General features: G+C 41.8%; 1 protein-coding gene across 7 annotated transcripts in view; it reads right to left on the bottom strand.

Moving 5' to 3' along the window:
- Window positions 1-5,140: 5,140 nt before the first annotated feature.
- The window catches only part of Liph (lipase H), a 44,405-nt gene continuing 39,504 nt past the window's right edge, over window positions 5,141-10,041 (bottom strand). For all 7 annotated transcript variants that reach the window (XM_074073608.1, XM_074073609.1, XM_074073613.1 and 4 more), the window contains 2 exons: window positions 8,475-8,648; window positions 5,141-6,679 (listed from right to left, as the gene is read on the bottom strand). In XM_074073608.1, the coding sequence (XP_073929709.1) occupies window positions 6,592-6,679; window positions 8,475-8,648 (262 nt within the window). In that variant the 3' untranslated portion in view covers window positions 5,141-6,591. The remainder of the gene's footprint in view (window positions 6,680-8,474; window positions 8,649-10,041) is intronic.

Here is a 10,041-nt window from a genome sequence, read left to right as displayed (position 1 = left end):
ACCAATGAAAGTATTCAATGTTTTGGATTTGCATCAAAATAAAAAGGGGATTGGTGAATAGACATATAGCTAGAACAAGATTATTGTTGAAGCTAGGTAATGGACATATAGAGGTGAATTTTTATACTATTTTCTCCATTTCTGAATGTTTGAAATTTTCCATTTAAGAAAATGGAGGAAATGGTCTCTATTCCAACTGAACACGCACCATGTTAGTTCATGCTCCTGACAAAACTCTTCCCTCCATCTGGCAATCTCCTCCACCTGGCATATTCCTACTGTTTCATCAGCATCCGGGACAACTGTCACCTCCTCCATGGTTCCTTCTCTGTGGTTAGGGCTCCCTGAGAAAAGTCTGCCTCCCTATTGCAATCACATGCTCCTGTGCCATTATCCATCCCCCTCAGTAGACAGTGGACATTTCCTTAAGTAAAACTGTATCTCATTTATCTTTGGTCCAAGCCCTAACCAAATTCTTGTTCTATATTTGTCAATTAATAAATGTTTGTTAAATTAATGTGTCAGGTCTAGTGAAAAAAATGATTAGTCATTTAGTTTGGTACATGGTGACTTTATGAGAAGACAGCAAATGGGAAACATTACTGAGCCTGTGCTAGGTAAGCTCTGGGGCAAGTAATTGAGTAGGGAACAAGAGAATGAACTTCCTGTTCTTGAGGACCTTACTTTTCCTTTGGCTGGAGAAGAACATGCAGAGACATATAATTACAAAGCACAAGTGCCTTGGAGAAACAGACATGACGAAGCCAATGCCACTCCAGTGAAGCAATTATCGTTATCCTATTTATCAATGACTGGATAAATAGTTGTTCAAAGTCACTTGTGAGGTCTACAGCAGTGAGTGCTGAATAGGATGGAAGCCCATGTCTGCCAGACTCTTTCCTTTGCTCTGAACAAACAGGTGAAAATCTGGAGCTCAGACTGAACATTTCAGATTTGGAGGTTGTGTTAGTCAGCTTTCTGTTACTTTAACAAAATGCCTGAGGAAAGGCTACTGGATATAGTGGTAGCACTACCACAGAAGGGATGGCAGGAGGATCATAGTTTAAAGTCAGCCTGAGCAAAGGTAGCAAGGCCCTGTCTCAAAAAAATTAAAGAAGAAAGGCTTATTTTGGCTCACAGTTTTGGAGGTTTTAGTCCATAGTCAGTTGGCCCAGCTGCATTTGGACCTGTGGTGAGGCAGTACATCATGGTTAGGAGCACATGATGTAGCAAAATGGTTCACCTTGGTACAGGGATATGAAAGAGAGGAAGAGGAAGGGACTAGAGGTCTTACTGTCCCTTCAAGGGCACACCCTCAGTGACCTGAAGACCTCCCACTAGGCATCACCTCTTAATGTTTCTACCACCTCCCAATAGTACCATGCTAAGGACTAAGAGTTTAACACATGGGACTTTGGGGACACTTAATCTGAACCTAGACAGGTCATCTGTCTAGTGGAGACAGTTGATATGAGGGGAGGAGGGAAGACCTAGAGACACTAGGAGAGGTAAAGTGACAAAAGACAACATTCACTGACCTTATGGTATACTCCATACATCATAGGAAGCATTTTAAATTCATGAATTTATTTATTTCATATAGCAACCTTCATGAAATAAGGACTCGGTTTTTTTTTTCAGTACTTGATTGAACCCAGGCCTTACACATGCTAGGCAAGGACACTACCACTAATCTATATTCCCACCCCCAAAGTAGGGACTCATTAACCCCTTTAACTGTCCAGGAACTGTAGTTTAGGAAGAATTAAGTCAATGAAACAATGGAGGTCACACACCTTGCAAACTCCAGAGCCTAATCTCTTACTAAGCACTACTTTTTTCAGAGAGAAAACTAGAGTTGAGCATGATAGCACATGTCTGTATTCCCAGGACATGGGAGGCAAAGACAGGAGGACCTCAAGTTCGAGGCCAGCCTAGACAACATAGCAAGACCTTGTCTAAAAAGAAAAGAAAAAAGAAAGAGAGAAAGAAAGAAAGAAGACTGAAATCAGGAGAGGATACGATGATTTATACAGGATGTCGGACAAGAGGAAAAAAATGTCCTGACAGCTCAAGGAAGACTGTTAGAAAAAACAATGGACAGTGTCGGAGATCATAAATAAATACAGCAGGGAACTCTTAGGGTCATAGGATTTGGCCAACACAAGATGGTGATCTCTTTGGGGAAGTACAAACCTGCTTCTCTACAGATTCACTTCCCAAGCATCTCTTTTCTTTTCTTTCTTTCTTTTTTTTTTTGGCAGCACTAGGGCTTGAACTCAGGACCTCATGGTTGCTAGTCAGGTGCTCTAGCTCTTGAACTATTCTGCCAGCACCTTAAGCATCTCCTTTCTACCACTGAATTGTCCCCCTGGTCCCCTGCTCTGAGTCCTCCTATTCAACCTATCTGCTTAGAACAAAACACTAGGACTAGGGTCCCCACTCCCAATCCACTTCATCCCTGATCTCTGTCCCCCCACAACCCTCCTGACCCCCACACCCACTGCAGGACACACCAGGCTCCCTGAGGCCACTCATTTACAGCACATACCCATGCTACTTGGCAAAGGACAAACCTGAACCCCACCAAGAGCACATGCTAGGCTGGGAGATGGATGGAAAGTAGAAGGGAAGAAGAGATAAGAATTCTCAGTGAAAGTGAACTTGCTAGGCATTTTTACCTTGATTCTTTGTCAATAGCACTCACCTGCTCCTGGCTTAATCAGACCTGCCCAGAGCAATTGAAAGGAGTAACTCTGAAGACTCTGATTTACCACCTACCTAACATAACTGATTGAACAGGAGGAGGATCTTCTCCCTAGACTTTGGAATAGGGCCACTTATATAGTGAGTAGCCAAAAACTCAATGAAGCAGCTTTATGGAGGGAGCCAAAATTAGTCTGGGAGACTCACAGGAGAACACTAGGGTGAATAAAGGCCCACAAACGACCTCTACTTTCTGAGGGCTCACTGTTCAACTCTTTCTGAGTGTGTTAGCTTTGCACTGCTATAATGAAATACCTGAAGCAATCAACTCATAAAGAGGAAAAGTTTATTTTGGCTCACTGTTCTGTAGGTTCCAGTCCAACTGAAGATGACCCTGTTGCTTTGGGCCTCTGGCAAGGGTGACACATGATGGCAGGATCATGTGGCAATACAAAACTGCTTGCACCATGAGCCAAGAAACAAACAGAGGAGATGAAGAAACTGGGGTCCCACAATTCCCCTAGAGGGCACACCCCCAATGACCTAAGGACCTCCTTGTAGCTCCCACCTTCTAAAGGTTCCATCACTCCCAATAGTGCTAAGTGGGGACCAAGCCTTACTTTGGGGGACATTTTACATCCAAATCATAGCACTAAGGTTCTACAAGTTCCCCCCCCAAACACACCCCTCCCTCTCATTACACACACCTATGAAAAAAATGATTTACTATGAGGGGATTTCTGTTTGTTCCTGGCTTCCAAAGCCTCCTTTGATTAAGATGGGTTTCTGCAGGAATGAGAGCATGTGTAGGAATCCAAGGGCAGGTGGTTCTAAGTTTAGAACACACTTAAGTGTCTTGATGTCTAAATCAGACTGGAGGCCAGTCTCTCAAATTCCTAAGCATGAATCCATGCCCTTCTGCTCTACAGACATTACTGAGCACTCTGTCAGGAAGCAGCTGCTCCGTGATAGTCACAGTCTTGGGGCAATTACAGGTGCAGAAACATTCCAACATGCATAATGAAAGCAGAGGTGGAAACTGGGACAAAGTTGGTGGCAGATCTGGTAGTGGAAGGGAGAGTCATGAAAAAACAAATAAGGGAAGACACTGAACCACAGGGGACCCACCAGTAACATCTTCAGTCCTGGAAGGTTTTAGCAGTGGTGTTAAAAGTGGGTGGGGGACATCTCCCAGACTTCAGGGCACATGGGCTTGCTGAGGAATGGTTAGAAGATATATATGTGGGGTGAAAAAAAGAGCCATCTTCTATTTTTTCCAGAGGGCCTGGGAAATGGGCAACTAACCTTCAAATATAATGGACGAAGATAATAGCATCAAAGGTAACTGGGAAAAAGTTTAAGGGTGAGGAAGTTAGGCACCCTCATAGCAATGGGCCATAGCTAGGGTGAAAAAGAGGTTTTTGCTAACAACAGAGCATGGTTCTACAGGGCTTGGATGATAATAGATAGTGATCATTTCATGCCTATTTCCTGCTGGGGGCATGTCTAAAGCTGTAGAGCTCCAGGCTTATCAAGCACAAGGCCTTGAGTTCAACCCTAGTACCTCCAAAAAATAAAGGTATTTCCTGATCACAGACTATGTTGCAGACACATACATGGTCACTGCCTTGTAAAGCAGTCTAATGGAGAAGACAGACATTAATGAAATAAGCACAGAAGTAAATGGTTTCTTTTAATCTTAAAGTGCATGAAGGAGGAGGTACAGTGTGATATAAGTGGAAATGAGGTCTAAGAAGACTCCCTGAAGAAGGGGCATATAAGCTAGGATCCAAATGATGAGTAGGAGAGAATTGGTGGAGTGGGGGTGAGACTGTAATTTAACTGCATCTTGGGTTTGAGATCCAGACAAATATCCTAACAAAGAGAAGAGATGAGGGACAAGGACAACAAGAGACAGAGCAAAAGTTCAGGAGCTTTTGGAGGAAGATTTTGAGAAGAGATGGTTACTCCTGCAACTGCCTTTACTTCTGTGGGTCACAATATTCTGAAACTCATTGGAATTCATCTCCATTCCTTTATCCATTCATTCTTCCATCCATCCACCTACCCATCCTTTAGCCACTTACCCAGGGCCCACAATGAGCCAGACACCCAGTGGCCCAAGGAGTCTATAAATTTATAATTCTTTTCTTGGCATTTTCTTGCTATTTTTTGACCGACTGTTTGGGAACAAGGGAAAGAGGACAAAAAAGTGACTGTGCTAATCAAAACACAGGACCAATCAGACTCTAAAAAAAACCAGGGCCTTTTTGGCCCTGATTTCTCTACTCAGAATTGCTAAAGAAAGGTAGGAAGGAGGAGGGATGGCAGGATGTCCATGGGGTCAAAGTGCAACTGAATTCAGCCATTCTTCTAAGTAAAACAGACTCTGTACTTGATACATATAAAAACCTGTAAGAAGATGAGCCACACACAGATTTCTACCATTTATAAATAAAGTTCATTTCTTTACAATAAGGGCTGTTTTCACAGAAAGCAGTAAGGAGTAATAATCATTTGAATGAGGAGGAGGGTTCCAGGTCTGTGACACTGAGGAATCCCAGACACTTTGCAGCAGTGACATCAGCTGTGGGACAGATGGTGCCTACCTTCACAGTGGGCATCTGGCCTCTGGAATTGTCCTCCATTCATTCCTGCCTCTCTGGCCATGGCCCTATAGGACCTCTTGACTTGGTTGGTCACATGTCTCTCCAGGAAAGTCTAACAAATCCTCTACCTGGAGACTTGCACACTTCAAGAGTTTTAAATTCATGTTAACAATGCAGGTTATAGCTTCATTCCAAAAGGTTGACCTTAATCCCTTCTACCATGTGGGATGACGTATTTTTTTATTTTGCATCTATGCATTTTTAAAATTTCCTTCAATGGCTGGTGGAGTGGCTCAGGTGGTAGAGCACCCTGCCTAGAAAGCACAAGGCTCTGAGTTCAAACTCCAACCCCACTACTACTAAGATCTACTTCAATAATCATGGATTATACTAGTAGTAAGGAAAAGCAAACATTTCTTAAGGATTGCTTAAAATGAGTGCTTGTTTAGCATGCTTAGAGTCCTGGGTCCCTCCCCAAAACTCCAAAAAAAAAAAGAGGGAGGAGTTGCCTGCCCTTCTTCCCTCCTCCACTTAGTGTCCAGTCCCAGCCCTGCCTCAGGGCTGTCAGCTCATCCCCCACCTCCTCCAGCCATCAGCATCACTTCAGAGAAGGCAGGAAGCCAGGGTGTGGCTTTCTTGCAACTCATGAGCAAACAGCCAGGAAAGAAGCTGGTGTCCATAAGGAAAGGCTGCCTATGAACCAAACCATATCAAAATAAATAAAAGCATATTCACATTCATCACACCTCTCACAGATGTGCACCCATGGGATTTCAAAAGACCCTTCATAGATTTGCCTCCTAAAGCCACACAACAGCCCTCCCTGTAAGGTAGGTCGCTCTCATCTCCTCTGTGAGCGTGGGACTGTGGCGTATCTGGCACACAATATGTGGAGTCCTCACTGAGGCCTCCAGTCCATCATCCTTCCCATTAAGATGGGTGTCCCACAGCCCTGAGGGCCAGAAGCATCCTTGTGATGGGCAGCAGAATCGACAGGTCGGAACAAACGAGGCCCCAGGATGCAGCCAGACAAAGCGCTAGGCTGTCGGGAGCCCAGCTATTTCTGACTTGCCCTACTTAGGGGTTCCATTCCCAGGATCATTTCATAATTATGAGTCGTTTGACGTTTTGCAATGTGACATTGGTAGGACACTGCTGAGAATAACCTTGATTTTTCTGTACTTTTTGAGCCTGGAGGAAAAGGTGAGGTGAAGCTTTAAGAGCCCATAGATGTAGCTTTCTTAATGTTGCTTCTGTCCATGTGTCACCACAGCTGTTACATCTGCAGCTTTGGGCACACAATAGGTTGGAAGAACGTCTCAACATTTTCCATCAGGACAAGGTCATACCGACACAACTGGGGCCTGGGAAAGCAAGACAAAATAGCCTTGTCAATTAAATAATAAAAACACCACATTCTAGTCAAGGAAGTTGCATTATATCCTCAAGATATAAAATTACATAGCAGTTGTTTCTAATGGACTAGGAAAATATTTAGGTAGGTAAAACATTAGCAACAAGAAAGCAGAATATAATATTTTATTTACCATATCACTTCAACTAGGTTTAAAAGCAATAATAGAAAGCTTAGAAAAATAACCAAAAATAAGAACAATGGTTATCTCTGAATTAATGACATTACTAGTTACTAGCAATATTTTTCTGCTTCCTAAATCTGTACTTCCTACATTTTATAAAGTAGACATGTAGTCCTTGAAAAGCCAGAGAAAACGTTTTTTAAAGTCTGACAGTATTAAGATGTAATGACTCTCCTCTTAGAAGAAACTCGTATTATTGAATATTTTAGAGTACTCTAAACCTTCAAGAAAAAGAAATTTGTGAACATACAATAGCTGCTCACATCATTTCTCTCCACAGATTAAACCTAGGACTACATGATAGGGTGGCATTTGTCATCAAACATACAAACACAGTTCTGTATTTAAAAAAAACAAAACCCTTCCTTTCCTTCTCCCTCCCTGCTCTCTCTTTTCATGAACATACATCTTTTAAGAATATGTTGTTAGCCAGGCACCGTGGCTCATGCCTATAATCCTATTCCTTGAGAGACTGAGATCCAGAGGATCACGGTTTGAGGCGAACCTAAGCAAAAAGTTAGTGAGACCCCCGCCCCATCTCAACCAATAGCTGGACATGGTGGCATGCACCTGTCATCCAACAACTGCGGCAGGAAGTGTAAAAATAGTAGCATCATGGTCCAGACTAGCCTGGGCAAAAAGCAAGGCCCTATCTCCACAATAACCAGAGCAAAAAGGGCAGGCGGCGGGGCTCAAACAGTATCATACCTCCCTAGCAAGTATGAAGCCCTGAGTTCAAACCCCAGCACCACAAAAAAAGTACTTCTTCAGTGTGTATTTTCTAACAAGGACATTAGTGCAGTCATCAAATTCAATACTGATACATTTATATTGTCAATAGGAAAAATCCAATTTTTGTTTAAACTGTTTTAAACATTAGGCTTTGTTTTATCAAGTGATACAAAGTTCTCTTTCTACAACAAATTTTCAGCTTATAAACAGCATGGTGGTTGGTCAGGAATCATGTAACTCTAAGCCACAGCACCATTCTTTCCTTGGATTGCTGGACCATTTATCTTTAAGCACACACCACTATACTTTTCTAGGATTACTGGGCTACTTGTTGTTTTCTTTTGTTTTGTTTGGTTGGTTGGTTTGGTTTGATTTTGTTTTAATGGACAAGGTCTTGCTATGTAGTGCCTGGAACTCAGGATCCTCCTATTTTAGTATCCCAAGTCTGGGATACAGGAACACACCATTGTGCCCAACATAGGCAGCTTGTTTTTAATCAAGACTATTTTTGGAAAACCCCTCACTGTCTTCACTTGAATGACAGAGTCCTGTTAAAACATAAGACTAAGCAGACTATTTGTCAGGCTCCAACTATATCATTAGAAAGTGGGCTGGGCTTGATGGTACATGTCTTTAGTCTCAGCATTCAGGAGGCTGAGGCAGGAGGCTTGAGAGCTTGAGGCTAGTCTGGGCTATATCAGGAGACCCTGTGTCCAAAAAGGGGGTGGAGAGGGGAAGAAGAGGAGGAACAAAAAGAAGAGAAGAAGGAAGATAAGGAGGAAGAGAAAGAAAGAAAACAGTAGCTTTTCAAACCCTGCCTTCAGCTCACCTCTCTGGATGGGCAAGGGACCTCAACTTCATTCGGAGAATCCTGAGCTTGTACTTCGGGCCTACTACAGAGCCTGTGGAGAACTCCAAGGAAATTGCTGCCACTTTATCCAGATCTTGATTAAATCTTGCAAGCAGACTCACTTGATGATATTTCTGAAATGTGGCAGGTTCACTGGAAGGAAATAATGACACTTAAAAATGGATATAGATTGATAATGAGAGAAAGCAACTTTGTACCCTAAAAACCATTGATTAGCAAGCAACCACTTGACCCCATTACCTGCACTAGCTGACTTTTCCAAAGAACTGCCTAATGAAGCTACTGACCCCCAAGCTACTGATGACTGCCTACTACATGCCAGATGATGTCCTATCTTTCAACATGTGTCTGCAACCCTCTGGAACATTTTACAAGGGGATATTGTTTTCTTATGTTATTTACAGACAGGGCAACAGCTGCTTGCAGAGTTCATGCTCCCCAACTGATATAAGAAAAAAAGCCAAAAGAAAAAAAAAACAAATACAAGTTAGGCCATACATGGTCAACATAAGTTTCAGTAATTTTCAATCTTATAAAGGGCATCTGTTAAAACACCTACAGGTAGTATTTTTTTTTAGTTTGTCATGAGTTATTCTTAAAAAAAATCTTTTTAAAAGCAACTTGCCTGTATTGACTTAAGATGTAATGAGTTTGAATTTGCTTTGGCTTTGTTTCCTTTTTTAACCTTCCTGTCCTTCATTTATTTAAAAAGAACATTTTTGTTAGTTTATGATAGTTAAACAAGGGGTTTTGTTGTGACATTTCCATATATACATGTATTGTACTCTGAATTGATTCATTCCCTTCATTATTCTCCTTTATATCCCTTTCCTTTTCTTATGGTGTCTTCAACAGGTTTCAGTGTTCTATGCTCATACTTATATAGCGAGTACATCACCCATATTCATCCTCCTTACCCTCTTCATTTACCCTCCCCTCCTACTTGTGCCTTCCCCTTATCATGACCTGTTTTATATTCCCATACTTCATGGTTTAGGTGTCTGTTTGTTGTTCAGTGGAAATTTTGCATTGGTATTTTACCTGTAAATTTCTTGTGCTTAAGTCAATCACCTCCACTACTCTTCCTCACCCTTTTTCCCCATCCTGTGTTGTTTAACAGTCTTCAGCGTGTGTCCTTGTATCCTCTTCCTACACAGATGGCTGTATTTTATTATTACTACTTTCTTTCTTTCCTTCTTTTCCTCCTCCCTCAGTCTCTTCTAACAGCCCCATTTTAGGAAACATGTTCTATATATCTATATCTATATGATAATGCTTGTATTTGTATTGGATCTATCTTCCACATGTGAGCAAAAACATGTGGCTTTTGTTTTTCTGAACCTGGCTAACTTCACTTTAGATGATGTTCTCCAGTTCCATCCACTTATCTGGGAATGATAAAATTTTATGCTTCCTTATGGCTGAATAAAATTTCATTGTATATGAATGCCACATTTTCTTAATTCATTTATCAGTTGTAGGGTATCTTGGCTGTTTCAATAGCTTAGATATTGTGAATAGTGCT

This window comes from Castor canadensis, chromosome 5 (genome assembly GCF_047511655.1).
Source record: "Castor canadensis chromosome 5, mCasCan1.hap1v2, whole genome shotgun sequence".
In the NCBI taxonomy this organism is placed as follows: domain Eukaryota; kingdom Metazoa; phylum Chordata; class Mammalia; order Rodentia; family Castoridae; genus Castor; species Castor canadensis.
Note: the sequence above shows the minus strand (reverse complement) of the source record. Positions and strands in the feature narration are given on the sequence as shown.